The sequence below is a fragment of the Hippocampus bargibanti genome, linkage group LG02 (genome assembly GCF_051943395.1).
Source record: "Hippocampus bargibanti isolate YZ-2025 linkage group LG02, ASM5194339v1, whole genome shotgun sequence".
NCBI classification, from domain to species: Eukaryota; Metazoa; Chordata; class Actinopteri; order Syngnathiformes; family Syngnathidae; genus Hippocampus; species Hippocampus bargibanti.
Window position 1 is genome coordinate 4930397 of NC_142735.1, and position 27972 is coordinate 4958368.

The following is a 27972-nucleotide window of genomic DNA, read 5'->3' on the forward strand; positions in this document are numbered from 1 at the left end:
CGCTGACAAAGCTCTTCAAATGAGGAGCGAAACTGACACCTTCAAAGAAGTATAGATGACGGCTGAAAAAACCTTTTCATTGAATGGAAAGAAAACATCACCATTGCAAATCCTTTACGAACCGTACACTGTACAACCGTGCGTCAACACAGAGCGCCGATGTAGATGTGGAACGGCCGCGGCTTGGAATTGAAGTGGATTTACATGGGGCAGGGGATGTGAGACAATTTATTTTCATCAATGGATGCTACAGCTTCGTGTTTGCTTTCAACATTTAGCTTGTAGTAGACGTGCACATTTCAGCATGACGTCCCTGATCCACTGGTCAAAAGGACGCTTTGATCCTCTCGTCTTTCATCTAGAACTACATGTAACAAAGAGGGTGCAGAAAGTGCTTAAGATTGAAAACTATGTCTTTTGTGTTGTGTCACATTATTTGTTATTTTGTTTTTTGTTGTTGTTTTGACTTCAAGATGGCACCACAAGAGTGGCTGCCTTTACAGCAGGTCATGTATTTTGTTTTTCTACTTCTTCCTTTCCTTTCATCACTTTGCTGTTGTGAAATATAAATTTCTCCAGTGTGAGACTAACAAAATAATTTAATCAAATCTACACATTTAAGAATAGACATTAGAAATACTGTATATGTACTTTTTTTGGAAATCATCCAGTTCCAGTTTATTGGAAAACATCGCAGCCAATTCTCTCTCCCTCTCTCTCTCTTTTCATCTCTCTCTCTCTCTCTCTCTCTCTCTCTCTCTCTCTCTCTCTCTCTCTCTCACACATGCCTCTCTCCCCCTTTCCCTCTCCCACTCTGCTCTCTTTCTTTCTCTCACTTTATCTCTCTCCCCTCCCTCTTTCTCTCACTTTATCTCTCTCTCTTCCACTTTCTGTCATCTACATCACTCTCTCTCTCTGTCTCTCTCTCTCTCACACACACACACACACACACACACACACACACACACACACACACACACACACACACACACACGCACACACACGTGCGCTCTCTCTCTCTCTCTCTCTCTCTCTCTCTCTCTCTCTCTCTCTCTCTCTCTCTCTCTTTCTTTATCTCCCTCCCTCTCTCTTTCCCCCTCTCTCCTCTCCCCATATCCCCCCCTCTCGCTATAAAAGGGAAGACTTTTCAAGACAACTCTTCTACTGAATGTCATCGGACTGTGAAGCTGGTGTAGCTAACACGTTTGTGGCCAGTGGACATTTTGATCATCTTTTCATCCTCTTCAGCGAGACTCGTGCGATTGCAGCTGTCCTATTCCCACTTTCCTTTCCACTCCCACTCTCACTCACTCACACACACGCGCGCTGTGAGCGAGAAGGCACGCAGTGGAACTTCCACTCATCCTTCACACGGGCGGTTTGAAATGCGCAACCAACAGTCATTATTTGGGGTCGACTGAAGGGACTCTACCACCTTAAAAGGCGACCGAACGACGAGTTCAAGGCTTTTGGGAGATTGCGTGTCATTCTTCTAGCAGCAATCATTAGATTCATAATAATGTGCGTGTGTGGATCCCTACATCTCTTCGACTAACTGCCAGTTTCAAGGTGAAAGGTCCTCAAGCGTTTATTATTCCAAAGGGGGGAAAGATCGTCATTTGGCGCAGAAAGATGCACCTGTGGGGACTTTATCTTCTCCATCTCACAACTTCTGGTAAGTGGATTGAATAACTAAAATGACTTTAATTTAGCCGAACACTGAAAAATTACATACCAAATATATCCTATGTATTTCCTTTAATCAATTGTATTTTTTTGTTGTATTCATTTTTATTATGACTTATATTTTTCATTTCCTGCTTGTACGTTTTATTCTAAACTGCTGTATTATGAATTACATCTGCTTTGATTAACTCCCAGTTTTATTATGATCACAATGCTAATTATTTATGCTGTGCTGAATTGTTTATTCCGATAAAGAATCCCCATGCAGTATTAAAGTGACACCTGCTCTCTGTATAATTGAAAGTAGGTGTACTATTGATTTTTTTAATTTATTTTGTTTTATGGGTAGGCAGCCGTCCACAGTGGTGTGTCTCATTTTCTGTGAAGTGTGTCCATGTCATACATGCTACAAATAATTAAAGATAAGTCCGTGTGTTTAGTGAGATAAGCCCCTACATGCAGGGGTGGACAACCTGAGGCACCTTGCCCACATGTGCATTTGGTCCGGTCAAACATCAGAGGAGAAGGTGTTCTGAAAAGCTAATTTAACCTAAAATGTTCATATTTTAAGTCTTATCAAATTCCCTCATTAAATTTGTAAGGACACAGCAGTCGTATCTGGAAACCCATCCATCGTTTTCAATAGCACTTGTCCCAAAACGAATTGTGGTGAGTTGAAACCTATGCCAACCTTGTCACAGGGTACACACTGGAGCTATTCTCTCAGAGCAAATTTGGAGATCCACGTTTGTATATGACACCCCATATACCCCTTGACAATGATTAGGTCATCTACCAAAAGCAAATAGCAGCGCAAAGACTTCGATAACATCATGAATCAAATGAAACTGTGTTCGTTTTGCATTGAAGTTGTCTGGAACTCAAACTGCGGGAGGTCCCAGAGTGCAGACATTGATCAAGTGGAGGGTCAGTTCTTGCAATGCGCAGGACAGAGTTTATGCTGCTCACTGTTGAGGTGGCTGTTATGAAAAATGAAGTCGATCCTCCGGCGAGTAATCTGCGAGGCGAGCTTTGATGTTATCGCCGTGATGATAAATGCGCATAGGCGGGTACATTGACAAATTCACACCGAAGCTGTAAATTATATGGAATTAAGTACAAATCGTCGAGTGTGTGATTATTTTTGGTTTGATAGCAAATTCCCTGGAGATCCCGCAAGTTAAATGTTAAAGGGTAGATATTACCTTTGGTATTTGTTATGAATTTTAAGCATTACCAATAGAACACGAATAAAAAAACATTGAGAGTTTTATGGGATTAAGTAATGGTTGATAACTTGTCCCTTGAACCAGTTCACGTTTGGCGAGACATCATCACTCATACACATACCGCCCAATCACAGTACTGTACATAACAGACACAAATAAATGGAAAAGTAAAGGCTATAGAAAAAGCTGTGTAGTCGTTCACATACACAATGAATGCATCATAAATCAACATACAACTTCAGAAGGTCCAAAGCAGTCATGGGAAATGTTCATGCTGAATGGGCTTATTAACATTTTTTAACATTGCTAATAAGGGCTCAGATAACCACGCACATCCAAATTGGAAGTACTGTATGACAAATATGCCTTTTATATTAAATATAAGGACAACATACGTGCATAAGTGCAAAATATGTGAAATATGGTGAAGCTATCATGCTAAATTGTTTTTCACCATTTATTTATTTTTTTGTGGGGGGGAGTGACATGACAGCTAGCACATGGACTGGGTCTTCATATTGATGTGGCTACTTTAGAGTGCCTTGTTGACACCTGCGAGTGTCAGCAGTCGCAGAGAGAAAGGCAGAAGAGTGTGGAGGTGGGAAAAAAATCTACCTAATGAAAAGTGCAGTCCCTGGATGCCATGGCTGATTTAGAGCTCTTTGTTGTTGAAATGGAAATAGAAATTAAGTGTATCATTGTTGAACACATCACAGCATCATCACAGCATCATTGTGGATTGTTTAAATTTAAGAAGGATGTTAACAATCCTCTTTATATAAATTTCATAATACACATTTATTTTCATTTTACAGGGTATCAGTGATCACTCGAACCTACACAGCATTATATGTGACCCTTAAAAAATTACTGTATTTTCTGGTGTATAAGACGCACCCCCAACGAATAGTCTATTTTCAAAACTTTTCAATATATAAGGTGCATTACATTAAAAAATCCAATTATGATATATACATTGATAAAAGTTATCCAAATATAATGCAAACCACATTATAAGGTGCTGCAGTAAATAAAGGCTTGGGTAACGCAATACAGTGGTACCTCGGTTGTCGAACGCCTCACAGTTCGAACAAATTGGAGTTTGAACAAAATATTCGAGATATTCTTGCTTCGTAGTTCGAACACCAATCGGATGTTCGAACGCCAATACGACGCGTGAGTGCGTACGCGAGGGTGGGGTGCTGAGCGGCGTACGGGTGTATCGCTCTCTCCGTGACCAACTGTTGTCGCTTGCGGACGTGCTGCGTTTTGCTCTAGCGTTTAATATAGGTGTACGAAGAGTTTTAGCCCCTAATCATGCCTCCAAATAAAGTAAGTGCTGCTAAAAGTGACAAAAGAAAAGTAGTGCGTACAACTATTGCATTTAAGAAAGAAATAATCGCAAAATATGAAGTGTCTGCGAGTGTCTGATCTGGCTAGGGAATACAGCATGGTGAAATCTACGATCAGTACGATATTAAAGAATAAGAAGGCTGTGAAATCTAGTGATGTGGCTGTGGGAGTGAGAGCAAGTGTCATTGGATAGATTTTTTAAGAGAAAAGAACATCCTGTAGCCGAGTCATCCGTAGCTGTCACGTTCCGAGCGAGAGTGACGGCAGCTGACTCGCAGGGAAAATACCTCGGACCGGATACACTCGCGCATCGAAGGAAGAGTCCAGGTACGGTGGCGAGGTGAGTCAATCATCCGGCATTGGCGAGGTGATCGCGAACCGTATAAATGCCTCGTGTCCGTGATTAGAGAATTGACAGCAGGTGGAGGGTGGCCGGGAGAGGCAGCCCCCCCCCCCCGCTGTCAACTCGCAAGTGACAAGAGTAAAGAGATGCTTTCGGTGTTCGAACAAATCGCTTTTCGAACAGGGTCCTGGAACGAATTATGGTCGAGAACCGAGGTATCACTGTACTTCTTTTAGGGAGGAGGGGATGGTTGGGTGGTTGAGTCGGTGGGTGCTGACAGTAGTTGCGAGACCTCGTGTGGCTAGATCTCACCTATAAGGCGCACCTGCATATAAGGCACAGGGTCATCTTTTGAAGAAAGGCTTTTGGGTGCACCTTATAGTACGGAAAACACGGTAATAATTTTCTCTTGTCTTTCAAACTAGTTTCTCGATAGTCACCTAATGCAATTGTGTAACACGATGGATACTACTATTATTATTTGAGCATACTACTCTGTAAATGATTAAGTACTTGAACACAAACATGTCACCGCTCTGGGCTAATCAATATGTGTTAAGACTGGCATGGAGACAGGAGTTCAGATCATACGGAACACGGGTCATGTATAATGCAACATGGTTCTATAGCAGGGGTGTCCGAACCTGGTCCCCAAAGGCCACTGTCCTGCTTGCTTTCCAGCTCTATCAGGGGCAACACACCTGATCATCATGACCATTTTGATGCTGCTTTGGAGCTTGCTGATGAGTTGATCATCTGAACCAGGTGTTTTGCAGCCAAGAGAGATGCAAAACAGGCAAGACGGCCGCCCTCCGGGTCAGGATAACCCTGGTTCGTAGTGTCTCACCAGCCAAACTGTATTTTTTAGCTTTATAGCTTTGACATTGTGGGATGTGACCCGTATCTGTAGCGGTGATAGATAAATACCGCAGAGCATGTCATTACCAAGCATACCATGGCTTGACCCCCTCAAAGGCATTTGTCATAAATTATGATGAACTGTCCACTGTATTAACCGCTGTCAATGAAAATGTCCCCATTGTGGGACTATTAAAGGCTTTCTGATTCTGAAAGGGTTAAATATGCATTTGTAACCTCTTTATAATAATAATACATTACACTAAATACCTGTATGCAATATGAGATTCGTGGGCAACGTAATGTAGTGTTGCGGAATCGTGAAATGACAGTTTTTCATCACTGGTGAACCTAAATTGGACACTAGGAGCTCTATTTTTTGGAAATATTGGATCTGTGGCAAGGCGTAAGTGCTCGCTGGATCCTGACATCGGGTGTCCGCCAAGCTGGCATGCCTGCATAATATCGGGAGTGCCGTTGGAGATGTGACAGTCTGCTGGCAAAAAAAGGCAGTGTCAGCTCTTGGCCTACTCGGACGAGATTTCCGTGCTGGTGCATGTTTGACAGGTGATCTGACATGAGTTTGGTGAATTTGAACAAGATGCAAGGAAACAGATCTGCAAACATCTGTGGTGGATTTCAGATGTCTTTCATTCATAAATATATGATAACATATAACATAAATGTGGATAGTGGGCGTCAATGCCTAAGAATAATCCATAAATGCGGATGCACACATTAGGGTACACATTAGGGTAGGCTCATTCAAAAGGAAAGCTAATTAAAACCATTAAAGATGTAGTGTCCTCATATTGTAGGACTTGTGCTTAAGCTCATAAAGGTATTGGTTGCAGGCCAATTGCAGGGCAAGCAGACAAACAACCATACTTGCTCTCACATTCATACCTAAGAATAATTTTAAAAGTCTTCCATCAGCCTGCCATGCATGTTTCTGAAACGTGGGAGGAAACCGGAGGACTCGGAGAGAACCCACGCGGGCCCGGGGAGAACATACAAACTCCACACAGTGAGGGTTTTGAACTTACAACCTCTGCACTATAAAGTCGTAGTGCTAACCACACGACTATAGAACCTCAACCATATTTCCCTCAAGTGTTTTTGAACAGCATGTGGCTCATGCAGCAGATACATTGTCAAACACAAAAGTCCTTGCTACGCCTACCTGCCAGGTCACGGTTGGGGCTGATGTTTTGTAAATTAGGTAAACTGTCACAATCCGGCAATAATTAAAAATGACCCACTTCGAGACATATTTCCTCCCTAATGCTTACACAAGATGTACTTGATTGTGTAATCTCACACTTGATGAATGGATGGATGGATGGATGGCTGGCTGGATAAGCAAGGCACTCCAGGGAGCCATCTATTTGTGGACAAGGATTTAGAAAGCCCCCCTGCCCGCTTTAATACATTTTAGGATTGTAACAAACAGCTATAACAAGCAAACGCCCGTCCTTATAGTACCTGGCAAACAGCTATAACAAGCAAACGTCCGTCCTTATAGTATCTGGCGTCTTTCCGAAACTTTTAACTGAGCTGATTATGAGACCACCAGGGCCTTGTGTACGTCTCACGAGCAGGAACTAAAGATTAAACAAGGATGTGAGCATGCCATCTATCAATACACAGTAGCTTAGTGACATTCATTCACTCGCGCAACAGTGGAGTTAAAAGCTTTCGAGACAGAAAGGCTCTTCGTCTTCTCCAGTCAGAGCTCTTAAAAAGTGTTCAATAATTAAGGCTGCAAAGTCTGCAGCGGGGCCGCATTCATCCGATGTCCGTTTCGCAGCTTTGACCTTTCACGGTGTCATTATATTCAATGCCTCACATCATCATCATCTGCCTCGGCAATGTCTTCAATCATAACACAAAGATGAGTGACACACATTGATGCAAAGCATGTCACAACCTGATTATTACTGTCAAGGGGCTTCTTTTATTTGATCGTGACGGAATCTGTTTATCAATACCCAGTAAATGACATTGAGGCATAAGAAACAGTGAGTACACCCATTAATTTTTTTGTAAACATTCCAAATCCTGCTTTGGGGGCCGACGTTATGTAAAGAAGATAATACATAGCCACTCATGGCAATCTGTCACGTTCGTTTGAAGAGGATAGTAAATTCATACTTTTGAACAAGTCGTACACTTCACATTGTTTTAAGTGTCATCTATTCAGTGCTGTGAATGCAATGAATCTTAGTCAAACATTTACAAAACGACAAAGTGTGTACACCCTTCTGTGAAACACTGTATACTGCATTGCCATATTTAAAAATCCTTGCTTTGAGTCTTTCTGGAGAGTTTATTACGTGCTTAGGCAAATTGTGCTCTGTCACTATGCAGTGATGTACAGATGGCCTCAGCAGTTGACGATTTGAAGGGGAATTCAAGTCTGAACAATAATATGTTTTATGTGGTCCTATTAGTCTATCCATCCATCCATCCATCCATTTTCCAGATTGATTTATTCTCACTAGAGTCGCAGGGGTTGCTTGAGTCTATCCCAGCCGTCTTTGGGCATTCGGCTGGGGATACCCTGAATTGGTCGCCAGCCAATCGCAGGGTACACAGAGACAAACAACCATACGCACTCTCACTCACACCTAGGGACAATTTGGAGTGTTCAATCAGCCTGCCATGCATCTTTTTGGAACGTGGGAGGAAACTGGAGGACCCGGAGGAAACCCACACAGGCCTGGGGAGAACATGCAAACTCCAAACAGGGAGGCTGGACCGGGTCTTGAACTCATGACCTCTGCACTGTGAAATCGGTGTGCTAATCACTTGACTACCAGGCCCCCCGTGCTACTAGTCCAAACATGGTATTCTGATGAATAACGCATTTATGGAAAACAAATGAAACAGAAAAATTCACCAGTTAGTATCCATATTTCGGGGTGCGCTGAATAAAAGGCTCAGGGAATGACCAATCACAGCTCACCTGTTCTGGGATTTGGACATGTGATGTCCCCAAACTGAGCTCTTAGGCCATGTGGCAAAATATGTGCACTCTCACCTGTGATGGATAAAAACAGGTTTAGTCCAAAGTGGAGACAGATAGGACACATTATTGGAAACCATATTTTTTTACTTGACTTCTTGTTTTATGAATGAAAGTTTCCCTGTCATATCATCCCGGTAGTCTATTTTATTCATTATGAGCTAAAAAAAGTAGTATGAGGGTAGTGTTTAGTTTCAGTTCTGCCTCAATGACACTGTGATATCGACTGTGATAGTAAAATGGAGTATCCAGTGTCGGACTTCCTCATCTAAAATTCCTCAAATTGTCACTTACGTCAGCGGTGCTCAACCTTTTTTGACCCAACATCTGCAAGCAGATGCTCCACCGTTTACTATCAGCAATGGATATGGGTCACTGGTGGCATTTTAACCCTTGCGGAATACGACGAACCTTGATCGAACCCAGACTGCTGACCACTGAGCTAAAATTCCAGGCCACCGGCTCAGCTGAGCACGGAATTTGAAGTATACAAGAAATAATCTTTTACAAAAAATAATGTGCAAAGGTGACATACACCCGGTTAGGCACTCGCAACTCTTGTCATATTCAATGAGTATTGCCCATGATTGCATTTTGGTTCTGCTAAATATGAAGATGAAAGAAGGGGGTAAGCCTTGGTTGAAACAGATGATTTTGATAGTAGACTTACTGATTCTACAATGGATTTCCAGAGCATATTAGATTTACACAAAAAAAGTGTAGCATATGGAAATATTTATAGTTAGTTTTATACATGTCAGATTTAGTTTTCAGTTAAGTAAGTTTTTTTTTCTAAACAGTATTTTCATTCATTCATTCATTCATTCATTCATTCATTCATTCATTCATTCATTCACACTGATTGCCCCATTCACTCTGGTATCACCTCATCAGCATGACTAAGCCTATGTGGTAACGATCTAAGACGTCTGTTGTAAGCACGCTCCAAATTAAACCTCACACCACCATGGTGATTTAGTGAAGGGTTTTGCTGTTTTATAAAAATAGCTTCTTTTACTCCTCTTTCAAACCATCTATTTTCTTTCGCTAAGATTTTAACCCCACTGTCGTCAAATGAGTGGTTGCTAGCTTTTAGGTGCATATGTACTGCAGTCCATTAGGGACGTAGGGCGAACAGCCCCAAAAAATTGTTCGCTGACAAAGTTTCTTGGATGAGAAGCAAAACGTCCGACACCTTCAAAGAAGTACAGGTGATGGCTGAAGAAACCTTTTCAGCGATGGACCACTCCTGTGCGACTGAGAGCCTACACAGACGTACTCTTTTGGCAGTTGACTTCAGCTACCTTGGGTATCCTATTTATGATCTTATTTAAAAGCAGTCCGGTTCTTGCTTTTACCCTTCCCCCAGTGATCATACATCCCCCTGCCGTCGCTCACATTTCAACCTTCCATACACATTAGCCGATTACACGGCCCCGCTATATGTCATCAGAGCTTTGTTACAAGTGTTGTGCAACGCAAGACCATTGCGTAAACAATCTTGAAAGCTATACAATACAAGCCGACCTCAATGCTTCCGGGCCGTCCATCTGCCCGGCGATGGATGCGCCCGCGTTTCTTCATTGCACAGATTTCATGAGAGTCAGGATGAATGAAGCCAGCAAAAGCGCTATTTGATACGTGCGCACGCTGCATTATTAATGTTCTTTCATTAAAAAGTCATTGTGGCCTTCGACTATATTGAAGTTGCAGTGGTAGTTTCCATGCACGAACAAGTAAATACTACTGAGCCTCAGCCGAGATAATGCAATAGTTCCTTATCAGTGTTCCCAAGCCGGAACGTCCACAAGGGCGACGCTTTTTTCTACAGAAATTAATTTGCTGTCTCTTATGCTCAGTAGGGTCTCTTTCTGTTAATCAAATCAGCGACAGATGTGTGTGGCCACAATCAAAAGGAATGTCTGGAAATGCCTGTTTGCATGAAATAAATTGAATTATCATTGTGTTGTAGATATGGGAAATGCAGGAAACCGCCGCATGACGAGAAGCTCGCAAACCCTGACAGGTCATTTGTCCTGCCTCAATTCGATTTAATGGAACCTGACAGCAAGGAGAAACACTGCATCCTAACGATCTGTCAAACTATCTATCGGGGATCTATGATTTTATCTTTCCTTTTAAAAAAATGACATAGATTTGAGATTTGAGAGGGTCATGCAATGACATGAACTGAGAGTAGGATTTGGCTAAAAGGATGAACAGGTCATCCTTAAGGAATTGCATATCCTAATTGATCAGTCACATTTAATGAGGGTACAGATTGACTTCAAGGAGAAGACCAGTGACGTACCATGCATATATTTACAAAGCATTTGAGTTTAATCCGCACAATCGGAGTATCTCACCCCCTTATCCATTGTGCCCAATGATATTGACACAAAAAAGAAGTTGATGATATTTAACAAATTTTTAACAAATATATTGCATACACCATATGTACTGTAACTGAGTGTTGTAAAAAAACTAAAACACAATAACAATTGACTTGTTAAAATCAAACAAGGTTTGTTCCGCCATAGAGGGTCACTTATGAAAAGTGAAGAGTCCTGGGGGTACTTTGACATCCGTCTTCTTTTGTTTATTGATCACGCTAAAACCAAACAAATGTCAGCCAAGATCTCAGTTGAAAATCTGTGTTAAAGGTTCACTCATTCACTGCCAGACGTGCAAAAATGTGCCCATTCCAGTGCCAGGGTTTTTGTCATTGTCACTCAAATTCCAGGACCCACAGAATATTGAGTTTTAGGACTACATAAAGTTAAAGTCAAAAGTCAGTCAGGTTAGGGGTTGGGTTATTCTTTTTAGTTATCATACATTTGCTTATGATACATTAATTGTGCTTGCAATGAAGAATGGTTATGCTTATAATAAAAATTCTCATACACGTAATCATACATTTAACGTTTCTCTTGGAACCCAGCTCATCTTCATTTGGATGCCAGAGTAACGCACCTGAAACTTTGTTTAGATTAACAGAATTTCCTGCTCACGAGAAACTGTCTACCAAGGCCAGTCACTGTAATAAAAGGGAAGAGGGAACAAAGATTGTTTAGAATAGGTGAGAACTCCGTACCCTGTACACTGTCTTGTCTATTCTCCTTGCAAGTAAAGAATCATCAAAGATACGTCTTCCCTCCTTTTTGTGTGAGTTTCAATTACAGTAAAGTCTTGTTATATCGATATTCTCGGTAGTTGGAAAAAATATCGATATAACCGGACTATCGATATATTCGATCCTGCGGCATGTACATTTTCTCCTTGCGTTCATAGAAATAGTATCGTAATAAGCAGTACTATCGATATAACCGATATCGATATAACGAGACTTTACTGTATTTCTTAATTCCAAATCAGCTGTATTGTCAAATATGCTAATATGCATGACATATAGCACGGATGAAATTACTGTCCTCTCGGACCCAGCATGCAAGGCACTTATAATTACTTTAACAAACATGATAAACACAAAATCATAATAAACAGTCAATGCAGCGTTAGAAACTTTCGACTCTCTTCTTTCATCAGAAAAAAAGAGTTAATTCTTAAAATATATGGGTCTGGATTTATATACTTGAAATGAGGTTTGCTGTCCAAAATACAATGCAATACATACAGATTGGTTTATGGAGCACTTTTACAACTGCTGAAGCTGAAACAAAGCGCTAACATGGACAAAAAGGGAAATGCTGCACTACTGTGGAAGGGAAAAAGCACACGCTTTATCGGCACCCCAGCACGAAAACCCAAAAGGCGAACAAATTCGGGAATGGCGCTCTACGTCATATTTTCAATTCCCGAATAAATTCCAGAATGGCAGTGAATGAGTTGTGTTCTGTGATCATGCATCTTTTTTCCCCCCAATTCAAACTAATGAAATAGGCAATCATTTAGTCCAGCTTCATATAAAAATACAAAAACCAAAAGAACAATACTGTTTTTTCATTTTATAGAAATTAAAATCTAACTCTAGGGGACTGTACCCAAAAATAATGCATTTAGAGAGAGTAAATACAAGCCATTCATTATGCAAAAAGAAATACACAAAATACACCTAAATAAACCAGTTAGCGAAATTGCCTGTTTTTCAAGGGATAGTTAATACACTTAAGTTAATACTTTGAGTATTGATCTGTTGTCTGTCTGTGTTGCTGCACCGTTTCTGTTCAACATACATTCTCTTGCTAGTTTAGCAACCTCCATGAGAATGGAATTTTTCTTCTCATGATCCAGTTTGTGTGGAAGGTGTGTTTCAGTGTGTTTCAGTCTGTTCAGTTTTGTTATTCGGTTACATTTATTTATTTTATGTGTACATTTCTGAGGAGAATGTCAATGGACAGTATGGAGTCAGAACTTGGACAAAACAACAGCTTTTTCATTCTCTGTTGTTAAGTTTGTTTTCCAACATTTTGTAACAAACCGTTTTCAAGAAGAATTGTCTGAGGGACAGTTTGTATTGTGAAAAACATCTGCATTTGAAAATTCCCAGCACTTATTATTTTTTTGAAATATGTGATAAAGAACAAGTTGCAATGTGCAAATGTTCGCCCTGCCTGACTTTTCACACCACTGCCTGACAATGAGTATTTGCTTCCTGCCACTGCCCCCCTATGATTTGATTGGTCAACTCATCTAACCTGTATAACCTTGTAATGAGGAGATGATAGAAGCTTGACAGTGTGCCGCCTCATTCCCTCAGCATTCCTGGAAAGGAAATGTGCCATTACTGAGGCAGCAGACAGAAGAAGGGTAAAAACAGTGGCTGGAGGGCACCTGTCTGTGCGAGCTGCAGTGGATTTACAACATCTGCTTGATGCAGGGGGGAGGATTGCACTTCCGATCTCCATGCCAAGATTAATCGCTGAGGTGCAGCCAGTGATGCAGTCGACAAATTGGCACTCGCAAGTTCAATGAATTGTAATTATTAAAACTTTTAGGAGCCATTTTTACACTGATATACTGCAAAATTGCATCGTCAGCTTGGCCATTTACAGAGAGCACAGTGACATGCCTTCCCGTATTCAAATTATTTCTTTTTCCTCTGGTACTTGTCGTTAGGGTGGCATGTAAGCCATAATTCGATTCACAATTAGAAAGCCTTTAATAATGCCACAATAGGGATATTTGTAATCTACAGCAGCAAAATTGAACCTAAGGGGTTGGGGTGAAGGGGTCAAAGATAATGCACAAAAAAGGTCAGGAGACTGAAATGTACAACTGCACAAAAAAGGTTCATAAAATGATCTGTACATAGAGCAATGTATAAAATGCGTACGGTAAAAAAAGCACATTTGATATATGTAACTTTTTTGACTTGACATACATTTATATTAAATATTATAATTTATATTTAAAATTGCATTTACTGTGTAGTTGTCTCTCGTTTCTATTTGTAATTGTATTTTATTTATTGCATTCTATTTGTGATTGTATTTTATTTATTATAGCACCTATGCTTGTCTGTGACTGTAAAGTGTCCTTGAGAGCTTTGCAAGGCGCTTAAAATGTAATGTATTAATATTATGTATTATTATTATTATAAAGTGGCCTATGCTATTTACAATGCATGAGTCCAGGTTTGTTTTTAATTATTAATTGATATATTTGTTCATATATGTATGCATTTATACAATACAATACATATTGATTTATATAGCGCTTTAACAACAGCTGAAACTGAAACAAAGCGCTTAACATGCTATGTATATGTATGTACATGTATGTATGTCTTTTTGTATGTATGTACAGTATGTATGTATGTATGTATGTATGTATGTATGTATGTATGTATGTATGTATGTATGTATGTATGTATGTGTGTGCGTGCGCATTTATTTATTCATTCATTCATTCATTCATTCATTCATTCATTATTCATTTGTTTGGTTGTTTATAATTGCTTTGGTCATATCTCAACGGAGCGGGTTATGTGTGAATTTTACACATACGTACTCGTGATACATACGGCTTGTGTTTTACCGTTTTTCTTATTAGCTCATAAACCATGGCAGAAGTTACATTAACTAATTCACTGCCAGACGCACAAAAAATGTGTCCAGGACCCACAGAATAGAGTTTTTGGATTACATAAACATTCAAATCAGCATAGATGAAAATGTTTCTTCAGTCGTCATCTGTACAAAAGTACAGATGTACAGATGACGGCTGAAGAAACCTTTTCATCGATGGACCACACCTCTACGACTGGGAACTTACACAGACAGACTCAATTCAGCATAATAAACCGTATACTTTTGTCTTTCATCAGAAAAAAATGAGTTAATTCTTAATTTTATGGGTCTGGAGTAATATGAGGTGAAAGTGGGGAGGGGCTGCACAAAAGGGAAAAAACATAGTCAGAGGTCTGACCGGTGCTTTATCAGCAGCCCCGCAAGAAAAAAAAAAACAAAACCCGAAGAAATTCGGGAATGGCAATCCACGTCATATTTTCAACACCTGAATAAATTCGGGAATGGCAGTGATTGAGTTAAGATGCATTATGTGCTCGATTTGGCAGCGCACGAAAATTGCCGTGTGAAAAGGGTTACAGGAACTCAGTGAAAAGCAGGTACAGTGAAGCATCAATCAATGCAGGGATGCATTCTACACCCGGCCGCTATAGGCAAATGACAAGCTGCAATGTAGAGCGACCATTAAAACAAACACACACAAACATGCACACACACACACATTCTTCAAAAACATTGAAATGTATGAACATAGTTATTAAAATAACCCCCCCTGAAAAAAAACCATAAAAAGCAAACCATAAAAAGCAAACCCTACAAGCGACAGATTTCTTCACTTACGAGGCATTATGGAATTCCATGGCAGACAGACAGACATGTTCCACAAAAGATTTAGCTGGGGAACACTGCATATCTAACTTTTATAATAATAATAATAATAATAATAATAATAATAATAATAATACATTTTAAGCGCCTTTAAAAATTCTCAAGGACACTTTAGTTAGTCACAGACAAGCATAGGCACTATAATAAATAAAATAAATCACAAATACAATACAATAAATAAAATACAATTATAAATAGAAACAAGAAAGAGAGCTATTTTTCCTAATGCTGCATCTACAAACTCAAGTGAACATGAACTTTCCCTGACAGCTGAATACTTTTTGCTTCTCATTAAAGGCCGCCGTGGCAAGAATTTGGCCTCATTTGCTCAAGGAAGCCTTTGGCTCTGTCACCACTCAGCAGACACCAGTTGCATCCCTCTCAGAGCGCTTATTAAGGCTCTAATTAATTGGACAAAGAGAATGCCACAAAGGATTCGACAGCTCGGTCTGAGTGATCTATGTGAAACCAGAGCAACATTCTTTTGCATATTCCCGCCCTGAACAAGAATCGCCACACATTAGAGCCACACACTCCGTGGGGACTTTTTACGTCGGATGCCCTTCCTGACACAACCCTCTGTATTTATCCGGGCTTGGGACCGGCACAAGAAGACTTATGTCCCTTTGTGGCTACAGAACAAGCAACTCGCTCAGTAAAAGACTCCCAAACACAAAATGGTCGTCGGCACAGCAATATTCAAAAAAGCTAAACTACAAATCCTCACTTTAAAATGCGACTTTTGATATCAAAGTCAGGATTATGAGCATAAAGTATCCCAGAATCCTGACTATAAAGTCAGGATTCTGCGATGAAACATTTTTTTTTGTCTTTGCTAGCCCTAAACCTCTTGCATAAAAATGTCAGGGAGGTGTGGTGTGAATGAATGTGCGTGTGTTACTTGAAAGAATAAGATAACATAAGATAAAATAGGCTTAATAGTCTCACAATGAGGACATTTCCTTTACTTTAGACATTGACACACAAACAATTAACAAGACACACCTTTCATTCATTTTTGTTGAGGGAAACGTGTTCTGTTGGTACCCAAGTTGTTTAGAACAAAGTTTACACTTCACCTTTTGAAATATCAGCAAGTAGAAGAAAGACATTACAACGAGGGATCCATTGTGTTGTCACAGTAGTTTAGAATATACAATATATACAGTGTATTAGTTCTGTGTGTTTTCAATGAAATGATCCCAGAAAGGGGATGCTCTCTTCTTTTTCATTGCGCACGGTGGGTCCAATGCAAAACAAATCCAATTGAAGATGGCAGTTGGGTGCGTCAGTGTCAGCCGTCAGCTCATTGTCGTCTCGGTGCATCATTTTATTTCGAGTGACCCCCGTAATTATGAGTTGGCGATGACGTAGGAAATCCGTCGTGCGAGGCTTCGGGCATATAGCCACGCGTGTTCCCGAGTCTTCGGGTGTGGCCAAATGCATAATCAACATATCTCGTAGCGTGCTTCAGAGATGTTTTTGTTTTTTTCCCCGGTTTACTCGACGCACGCCTCAATACCTCGGCACAGTCGGGCACATCACTACTGTACGTACACACTGTATGTTACAGTAATTTTTATAGGCACAAATTCTGAATTTCCAGATCCTCGCCATCACCATTGTGAAATGTATTTCGTTTTTTTACCCATTCTAAGTTACTGCCTATGGGAAAATTCAATTTACACTCCACTGTAAATAACCAGATCACAGACACACGCATGCAACGAGATACTCTACAGTATGTCAACTTGAATGCTCACAGTGTTGCATAATTTGAGCTGTCTCGCTGTCTCTCTCTCTCTCTCTCTGCGTCTCTGTGTCTCTCTCTGCGTCTCTTTCTGTGTCTCTTTCTCTCTCTGGGTCTCTCTCTGGGTCTCTCTCTCTCTCTTTCTCTCTCTGGGTCTCTCTCTGGGTCTCTCTCTGGGTCTCTCTCTTTCTCTCTCTGGGTCTCTCTCTCTCTCTCTCTCTCTCTCTCTCTCTCTCTCTCTCTCTCTCTCTCTCTCTCTCTCTCTCTCTCTCTCTCTCTCTCTCTCTCTCTCTCTCTCTCTCTTCCACTTTGTCACCAGGTATCTCCAGCCTTTTCACCTCTTCAAAAAATGATCTTGTACATCAAATGTTTTAAGATGTTCATTGTTGATCGACACGATCAATATGAGGTGATTTCAGTGTATTAAGTACTAGTAGTCAGAATATTAGGAAACATCACCGCTAATTCTCTCTCTCTCTCTCTCTCTCTCTCTCTCTCTCTCTCTCTCTCTCTCTCTCTTCCACTCTCTCTCTCTCCACTTTGTCACCAGGTATCTCCAGATAACTTTATCAGAAGTTAACTGACTGTCTAATAAAAGGAAGCACACTAAATCAGTCAACCACCAAATGTAAAAAAATGGACTTCTGACACTCAGAATTGTTCTGATTTTCAGAAGATTTTCTCTTTAAACCCTCGTTTCCCAAAAGGAAAATGTCACACGAAGGCAAAGGAAAAAACATAGTTAAATCCTTTCAAGCTGGTTAAACAAGGGTCTAATAAGGTGTTGCGACAATGCTGACATTTGGTTTCGCTACGCATTAATTAGCACTCCCTGCTGTGTTTATTAGCAACGAAAAACAACATTAGACTGCGTATGCATTTTGCATTGATGCCGCTCACTCATTGAGAATCTATTATGCTATGAAATGACCTTCTCAATACTGGTGTGAGAAAATCCCATTGGAATCGAGATATTTACTGTATGCTTGAAACTATTAATGTAGTGGAATTTGGTGGGACTTTTTTGCAGTATAACCTGCTGCTTGAGATTGTATGCCTCAGTAGTTCTGTCCATGTCTTTTGAGAGAAAAGAAAGAAACAGCTGTTTGGGTTCTGGAAAAAAAAACAACATATGTTACTGTTGCACCAAACTTCAGGTCACCAAAACACTAATCTTGCTTGACACGAATGATTGTGTCAAGCAAGATCAGTGTTTTTGGGGAATGGGGAAGCATGCAACTTTTTATTCGGTCCTGCCTGACTCAACCCATGTTGACATTGCTTCACGGTATTCAATATACGAAATTGATGAACTGAAACTATTACAGTTTTGGGAACGTAAGCTCAAAAACATCACAGAGTATAATGCTTTAATAAATGCCCATTTTAGCTATTTTGCACATGAAAAAATTAGTTTTCCTCACGTTTCGGTTTGCGACCAACAAGTGGTACTGTAGGGCCTGCAGCTTCACAGGTATTGGCCATTTTAATGTGTGGCAGTTAAAAGGACTCCCGTCACGACCATTTAGCGCCGGCTCATTGTTTATTTCACCCTGTCAGATTTTTTTCACCTTGTCATGTTTTACTCCTGGTTTTGTTCGCTAATTTGGACCGTTCTGTTTGGATTACTTTGTTTGTTGAGATTTTTTTCCTGCTGACTTTATTTAGTACAATTTGTCAAATATACTCTGCTCCTCCATCCTGCCTGCTTTTTTGGGGTCCACCACCACCATCTTGCAAATCGCAACAGTCCATGTGTCTTCGTTGGCCAGGTTCCTTTTGACTTTTTAGGTGACACTTGAGAAAAGAAAGTGACATGAATCCCCATTTACACATTTGTTGAACTCACGACTTGCCTATTTGAGGGTCACTGGTCACAAATTCAACACTTGTGTTTCTTTTGCCGATGGAAAAACCTTTTGAGCTGCGAATTGGGCATTTTCAGAAAGTCCCGCCCTCAGTTCGTGACGTCACGCCAAGACGTCTTGCATTGCTAGTGAATCCAAACAATGGCTTCAGATTCGGAGAATATGCTTTCTTGTTACACATCTAGTTATGAATATGATTCAAATAGTTCTGAAGAGGAAAGCATACATGTTTGCAATCGATTAAAGAATTTATTTATGCCACTTTGAGGCAACATTCGGGGAAAATCTCTCACCCCAAAAAAGAGGCACAATGGCGACCTCCTGTGGCCACCTCTGTTTCCACAGGCTGATAAATTCCTTATATGGAGCTTGGACGCCCTCTTCTGGCCTTCTGGCGGCTTTTGGGTGCAACACGAGGTCCCCAGACCAAACAAGTACAGCAAAATACATTGACGTGATGGAAGGACCGCTACAATGCGTCTTTTTTTACGGTAAAGGGCGGTCCTTTAGTGACGTCACGTACGAACTCGTCACCAACTCAAAAACAAGACTTGCTGAATATTCAGCGCGAGTCTTAAAACGTAAAATATAGCTATATGCGGTGGAATATTTGTAAAATATGCTCAGTAGAAGTCATTTGAAGCCATTTTACAAATTATGGACACAACCTGTCCGGAGACGTCGGTTGTCCTTTAAGGCTTATTTAGTAGAAAATTATGTTTTATGGGGACCTGGGAACGGATTATTCACATTTTAATAGTTTCTTATGGGAAATAAATGTTCAGAAGATGAACGTTTCGCCTCACATACACTTTCTAGGAACCAAACATGTTTGTGAGCTGAGGTATCACTGTATGTTGTTTTGCCAGTCGAATACTGTCTTAAGGTCGCTGACTTTGGCCAGAAAAAGAAAGTGTTGTAGGTGGTACAAACTGATGAAGTTTTGTTTGCAGACTGGTAAAGTCTTAAAATGAAATCTCTGTGTACCTTACAAATTTTCAGTTGATTGCATGCCACTGACAGTGTGTAAAGTTCCATTTCAAGTTAAATATAATGGTAGACACATTTCATTGTTTGGTTCTTGTCAAGTTTGAGTGACAAGGTTAATCACATATATTAAAAAAGAGGACTGCAGAAATGCATGAACAGACTGTACAAGGTATCACACACACACAAGTTGCCATTGTATACCTTGAGAGTCATACGGAACTTTCAGTGTGATTATCATACAAATGGTAGTGTGACACACTATAATTACAGCCATGCGCCCGGATAATAGTGCAACTTAAGTGTATTGTTATGGAAGAATTTATTCAGTCGGCTTCACCTCAAAATCTTTTTCCCTTTTCTTCTTGTTCTCTAGCATAAAAGCTCCATTTACATTGAAAAGAGGTGACGAGTCTTGCCATGTGTGCCCAGTGGAGCCATGTTGGAGCCATTCATGAGCCGCATGTCATGTTAATCCCCGGTTGCCACCGTTGTCTACGCCGCAATTCACTTCCATCAATGAGCTATCAGTAAAAGTTTCAAATGGTTTCAACAAGTTAGCGGATATGTTATTCCTCCTTAAGCACCCACTCATTTCCCGCTCTACATTAATGAGACCATCTGTGATAGAAAAGACGCTTCTCGAAAGTGAATCACTTAACATTTTGCCTTATGCAGGATCTGTTGAAGTTAAAAGGACTCCCGGCACGACCATTTAGCGTCGGCTCATTGTTTATTTCATCCTGTCATATTTTTTTCACCTTGTCATGTTTTACTCCTGGTTTTGTTCGCTACTTTGGACCGTTCTGTTGTCATTACTTTGTTTGTTGAGATTTTGTTCCTGCTGACTTTATTTAATACAATTTGTCAAATATACTCTGCTCCTCCATCCTGCCTGCTTTTTTGGGGTCCACCACCACCATCTTGCAAATCGTAACAGTCCATGTGTCTTCGTTGGTCAGGTTCCTTTTGACTTTTTAGGTGACACTTGAGAAAAGAAAGTGACATGAATCCCCATTTACACATTTGTTGAACTCACGACTTGCCTATTTGAGGGTCACTGGTCACAAATTCAACACTTGTGTTTCTTTATCCGATGGAAAAACCTTTTACTAAAAATGCTTAACAGCTTTTTGTGAAATTTCTGTGATGCTCAGTGTGATGCTTGATGATGTGACCAAATGATGCCAAAGACCACAATAATAGGAAAGCATTGATTTGAGTCACGGATATTGTGCCACTAACAATGAAATCTGTGAATAAAGTCTTCCCAGAAAGGTTATTAAGAATTTGATAATGAATAATGCATCCAGTATGCCTGCTTAAAAATTTTAACTATCTGTGCACCAGTTTCAATATACAGTACACTTAATTTCTTTAATTACAATACAATAGCACATTTGTTATATATAAAATAAGGTATATTTTATGTAGTTTTAAAGGACAACCAACGTCACTTTTTTGTTTTTTAACTGACACCAGAAAAACGTTTTATAGCATCTAAAATACCCAAAACACGCATGATATTTTTAGTCAAATGCAAAACACCAATAAAAATGACTTAAAGTGTCCAAAATCTGCAAAAAATTGAGCTACGAATTGGGCATTTTCAGAAAGTCGCGCCCTCAGTTCATGACGTCACGCCAAGACGTCTTGCATTGCTAGTGAATCCAAACAATGGCTTCAGATTCCAAGAATATGCTTTCTTGTTACACATCTAGTTATGAATAGGATTCAAATAGTTCTGAAGAGGAAAGCATACACGTTTGCAATCAATTAAATAATAAAATAATAATAATATATTTTAAAAATAAAATATGCAGGATCTGTTGACGTGATGTACTTCCATACCGGCTAGCGTTTTGCATTTCATTTACGTAGCCCTTTGGGGCTAGCACCTTCCAGACAGTTCTTTATACCGACCAAGTAGCAAGAAAAAAAGTGTGACTCTCCTAAAGCCTCATTTATCTACTCATTTTAAAATGATTGTGTTATTAGGATAGTCAAGGATAGGCAGGTAGTTTTATGTGAGAAAAGGGAATTTAAAGCCATATTTAAAAGGGCCAGAGTTGGCTCATGGCGTACTTAGTTTTTAAGCGCTGAAGTTGAAAAGCTGCTGATTTTGAACTACAGTGGAATGATTGGGTTTTCACTCATTTTTTTCCATCTAAATGATGTCTTGGTTTTTGTAAATCCACTCATTATTTTGTCACGTTTCAGTTTGCGATCAACGGGTGGCACTGTAGGGCCCCGCCTGCAGCTGCACAGGTGTTGGTCGTTTTAATCAGTGGCAATTAAAAGGACTCCCGGCACGACCTTTCGTGTCGGGTCATTGTTTGTTTCACCCTGTCAGGTTTTATTCCTGATTTTGTTTGCTACTTTGGACCTTTTTTGTTCAGATGACTTTGTTGTATGAGAATTTTTTCCTGCCGAATTTAATAGAATTCGTCAAATACACCTTGCTCCTCCCTCCTGCCTGCTTTTTTGGGGCACCACCACCACCACCAACTTGCAAATCATGACAGATTTGTAGCAAAAACACTTGATATTCATTCCCAAATGATGTGTGTTCAGCCTCAAATTACCTTCTTTTCCGGTAGATAAGATGGACCAGAGTTTAAGTCACACCCCCAATGAACGGTGGATTTTCAAAATGTTCCATCTTCAATGAATGAAAACAGGTTTCCAAATGTAATATTTAAATATATAAACGTTTCCCAAATATAAGGCACACCACACTATAAGGGTTACGCACTACTACTTCTTCTACTGTCCAGGGGGAAATGGAGTCGTGGCTGCTGACAGTCGTTGCGAGACCCGTTGTGGCTCAATATTACTTCATATATAAGGCACACCTGCATATAAAGCGCAGGGTTATCTTTTGAAGAAAATCAGGGCTTTTGGGTGCGTCTTATACACCGGAAAATATTGTTCTTCAGTCATGGGAATTGCTTAAAGGACAACCGACGCCCCCGGACAAGTTGTGTCCATAATTTGTAAAATCACTTCGACTGAGAGTATTTTACAAATATTCCATGGCATATAGCTGTATTTTACGTTTTGAGACTCACGCTGAATATTCAGGAAGTCCAGTTTTCGAGTAGATGACAATGGCTGACGTGACATCACATCTGGAACGCCCCTGACTGAGCAAGCGACACACAATGCATTTTGGGTACTTTGTTTGGTCTGAAAACTTCGTATTGATCCGTGTTGATGGCGAAATTAGACGGAAAACAGATAAATAATGTGATGGTGAATCGTTGTGTGTTGCACCAAGACTACTATTTGATACTAGTTGACACAAATTCCCAGCAGACAAATCAGCCCATTTCCAACGGAGCTTGGGCGCCATCTTGTGCATCTTCTGGGATGCTACATTGGAGTCCTGACGGCTCGAATTGATACAGGAGGACTTCTATACTCGATTGCAAATATTTATGCTTTCCTCTTCAGAACTATTTGAATCATATTCATAACGGGATGAGTAACTAGAAAGCATTTTCTCCGAATCTGAAGCCATTGTTTTGATTCTAGAGCAAGACAAGACGTCCTGGCCTGATGTCACGAGCAAGCGGGCGGGACCTTCTGAAACTCGGCATCTCCGAGGTCATTTTGAAGTAGTTTTGGGACACTTTAAATCATTTTTATTGGTGTTTTGCATTTGACTAAAAATATCAGCCTGCGGGTTTCGGGTATTTTAGATGCTATAAAACGTTTTTTTGATGTCGATCAGGAAACAAAAAAAAAAAATGGTGTCGGTTGTCCTTTAAGTATTTATAGACAATTTATTTGCTTTCATATTTAGAAATATAGTTTTGCTGTATCATGCAAAAAAGTAAAAAAGGCCGCACATCAAATTTAGACAATCAAAAAAGATGCCATCACCAAAATAAATGATCATTTCATTGATTTAAACTCTGATAATATTTTAGGAAAGACTTTCAAGTGTCCTTCCTCATAAATTGGAGTCATCTGCGATGTGAACCAAATCCTGATCGGTCCGGAGCACTCATTAAATGCTTGATAGGATTTGCTTGTGCAGCGGTGAACAGGCTTTTTTCCACTTGAGAGCACCTGTTCTTTTAGATCTCCGTGTCAAGCCGTGTTCCCAGAGTGACCTCTTGTCTCAGGCTTTAAAATAAAGACGAGCAAAGGAGCCCTAATAAACAATGTAATTGAGCTACCGTGCTCACCCTCAAACCCCCCATAATTAACACTTCTGTTTCGGAGTCTAGGCACGCGGTCCCAGATTTCCAATTTTACTTTCATTGAACACGTGCTCCCAAATGTCCAGCAATGTGGATGAGCGATGACATTGATTACACATCACTGAGACACAAAATCAAAGTGAGACATAAAGCGAAGGCATTCTCAAGGAGGCTATGAAAGGCATTTAAATAACATCGCCGTCGTCGCACATGGCCATTTTAGTGCACATCTGGTTCTATAAAATTGAAAAACAAAGCAAATGCTTACGGATTTACAGCGCCATAATAAAGCACACAATGGATTTTGCCATGTTCTTCGTTTTTATGGTGAAGGAGGCTCACTTGATTCATGTCACATCTCATTGTGTCTGGCACTAGCACATTTTAACCAAAGGCATGCTGGGAGCGTGTAAGTACGAAATGGAGATTTTGTTGTTAAGTATTCGTAACTATATGGCACTCGCCCCCTCCATCTGCTTTTTTCTTGGCATTTGAGTGGCAGACACATTAATATAATAATAGATAAATATAACAATTGACAGATTCATTGATGATAAAAACTCACAATTGCCCGTAGCCTAAGAAGTTGAAAGTCAATCATATTTTATGCTGACGTTTAAGAAGCAAAACTATACAAGTTGATGTAAAATGATGGACAATTTTTGCACTTAAACTCGTCAAGTGAAGACCGTGCACCGTAGTTTCCAAGTGGTTTGCATGTCTGTTTACGCAGTGGTGGGCCGTCAGGGCCTGCAAGGCCTTCTCTGCTAGCCTAAAAATATCTGAATCACAGACTGATTATATTATATTTCAAATTATCTGTCCAAAATTCTTATTAAATAAATTCAAACTGTCTTTCAGCTTCCTTTCCTTCCTTCCTTCCTTTCATTGCTTTTCCCTGGTGGCGCTGCTTCCAGATGTGTGGTTTCGTATTTAAGTATTTAACCAATCACATTTAAGCCATCTTTCGTTACCAGGGTCAAAAATCTACCTGGTCGCCTTCACAATGAGTTCTACGAGGCCTGTCGCATTAAATATGGTGTCGATGACTGTGTTGCTTTAACTACCGTAATGACTGTTGCTTTAACCAATTAGATTTTGAGTTGGTGATGTGCCGGGCTTGCTCACAGATCTGGATAACGTCAGAGTTCTCACAATCTATGATGGCTAGTCACCGGTCAATCATAGCCAGCCGCTAGTGACAACAGCATACTGGCCAGAGCTAGCTCACTGTACCTGTATCGAACTGCATAAGTAAATACATTGTTGTGTTGATTTAATTGCGGTTTCGTCAATCCACAAAAGTTGAAGGAGGAGAAGAAATGGATTTAGTTGCAGATTAACTGTTAAATCCATTTTCAAGACGGACTTTTTCAGGAAAAATGGACATCATGAAGAAAGCGTGGAAATGCTTCCCAATCCTGTTGTTCAATCTTCTCTACGGTGTGAAAGAGCGACTTCTGATCCCATATCATGAATCCACATGTTCATGGTAAAAATTCAAACTGTTTAAAGAAAAAGTAAAAAGTATTTCTTTCTCTAGTAAATTACACCACACTTTTTATTTACAGTTAGCAGCTTGAATTGATTCAGAGGTAGCACTACTGAAGGCCCAGGGGTGATGTGCATGGTCCGCCACTGAGTCTACCAGTTATGAGATTCTGGGTTTGAAGCTCACCTCTCACCTCTAGCATACCTGCACCCCTAATTAAGATAAGCGGTTCAGAAAAATCAATGTACCCGCAAGTTGAAGAAGCTAACTCAGGGGTGTCCAAAGTCGGTTCTCAAGGTCCGGTGTCCTGCCTGTTTTCCAGCTCTCCCAGGAGCAATGCACCCGATTAAAATCATCAGGACCGTTTTGATGCTGCTTCAGAGCTGGCTGATGAGCTCATCATCTGAATCAGGTGTGTTGTAGCCAGGTCAGGTGGAAAACGGGCAGGACAGTGGCCCACCAGGCCTGGAGCTGGACAGTCTGCTCTAACCATTAATGGGTTAATTTGAGTGTGGATATCTGCATGCTAATATGCACCCTATATTGTTGGAAGGTGGGGCGGGAGATGCAGAAAACTGATTGATGGATATTTGTCGTAATGTCACTTTGGTTGTTGTCAAAAGATTTTAGCAATAGTTCCTGATTAAATTGGAATAAACATCATTTCAGGCTATCATTGGCTTTTGGTCATTAAAGGCACTAAAGGCGGAAAGCTGTCGTAGAACAATTGGTGCCCATGCTTGAAAGATATGCCCTAAATTAGGCACAGCCTTTATCATAGGCCTTCAATCATTGAAAGCACTGACATTGTACAGCTGGTAATTTTGTGGTAAGCCTCCAATTTAAATACACTGATTGAAAATCACGAGGACTTGAGTGTTGACTGGAAACTTGGCAGAATAACCGTTTTTGCTATTTGTTTTTTTTTTCAATTTAGACTTTTCTCTCTTCCAACCAGCTGTGTGCTTGCGTGTACATTTGGACATTTGATAAGCTTCCACAAGCTCACGTCTGCCGTTCCGAGGAGGCTTCATGTCTCCTCGGAACCGCAGGCGGCACAGCAACGAATCAGCTCTCCATTAAGCATCAGAGTGGCTTGATGTGTCTCTGCTCCTTCATCATACAACGTCTGTGCGACTGTGCATCATCATCTGCAGTGAAAGACACGACCGGAATGTACAAGGAGACATCTTCTGACCAATTTTGCAGGGAGAAAATGGTCTATAGCATTACTTACAGTCTGTCTGTAGCGTTCAATCAAAACAAAATATGCACGTCGTTAAAAGTCGAAAACTTATTTTTCAGCTTGCCAACGATGTTAGCCTCAGGTGCTTCAGAGACCCCAAATGAGACAGACTTTTCAAGCAATCAATTTTCTGTGTTTACTGTCAGAGTTCAGGTAAAACTTGATGATCTTTGATTTTTTTTTCTTTGCATAAGCAATGAACGGTCAATGCTACAACGTTTGAACGCATGGCTAATTTGACACCTAGAAGCTGACAGATTCTACTGTGAGTGACGGGGCACTGATCTGGATGAGACATGTTCACATTTAACTTCTGGCTGATATTCTCTGGAACATATTTTTTGTTTGTTTGGATTTTTTTGTGTATGTTGTTCTTTTTTCCATTTTTTGGTGTTGGCTGAATTGAGGTACAGCAATTTGTATTTAATGCCGATGATATGTATTCCGACCGTTTCCATCACACGGGGACATGGAAAATCCACACCGGAAAGCCCAAGAAGAGATTTGGATTGGATTTACTTTTATTAGTCTCGCAGTGGAGAAATTTACAATTCATCGCAGCAGTTATGAAAGGAAGATGAAAGGAAAGAAAGAAGTAGAAAAACACATTAAAAGAGCTGCTGGAAAGGCAGCCATTCTTGCGGAGCCATCTTGAAGTCTAAAGAGCAAAAAAAACCTAACCTAATTTATTTGAACTCAGACCCTCAGAACTGAAAGGCAGATATGATGACCATAACATCGTCAATAGATCAACAGTACGTCATCGTCTCGCTTTTCCAAGTGTGAACCTCTGCAGAATCACATGTCACTTAAGTAGTTTGATGATTTTGGAGGTCAGGATACTCCCGTTAATCCAAACATAAAATCCATGTTCAAATTTTAGAGCAAGACCGACGCCTCCTCTCCGGCCAGCCTCATTACATTTCATTTTCCATTTTATCTTTCCTACAGTGGACCATTTAGTCAGCGTGCATGGGTAACTGATCGGCTAATCCGCCTGTGATTTATGCGACAGCCAAAGTGACGACTTAACTGAGCCTTGAAAC

At 40.3% G+C, this 27972-nt stretch overlaps 1 protein-coding gene across 3 annotated transcripts in view; it reads left to right on the top strand.

The window, feature by feature from the left end:
• The first annotated feature begins 1185 nt into the window (after positions 1–1185).
• Positions 1186–27972, top strand: part of gfra4b (GDNF family receptor alpha 4b) — a 36956-nt gene continuing 10169 nt past the window's right edge. For all 3 annotated transcript variants that reach the window (XM_089016678.1, XM_089016688.1, XM_089016697.1), the window contains exon 1: positions 1186–1675. In XM_089016678.1, coding sequence (XP_088872804.1) covers positions 1633–1675 — 43 coding nt within the window. In that variant the 5' untranslated portion in view covers positions 1186–1632. The remainder of the gene's footprint in view (positions 1676–27972) is intronic.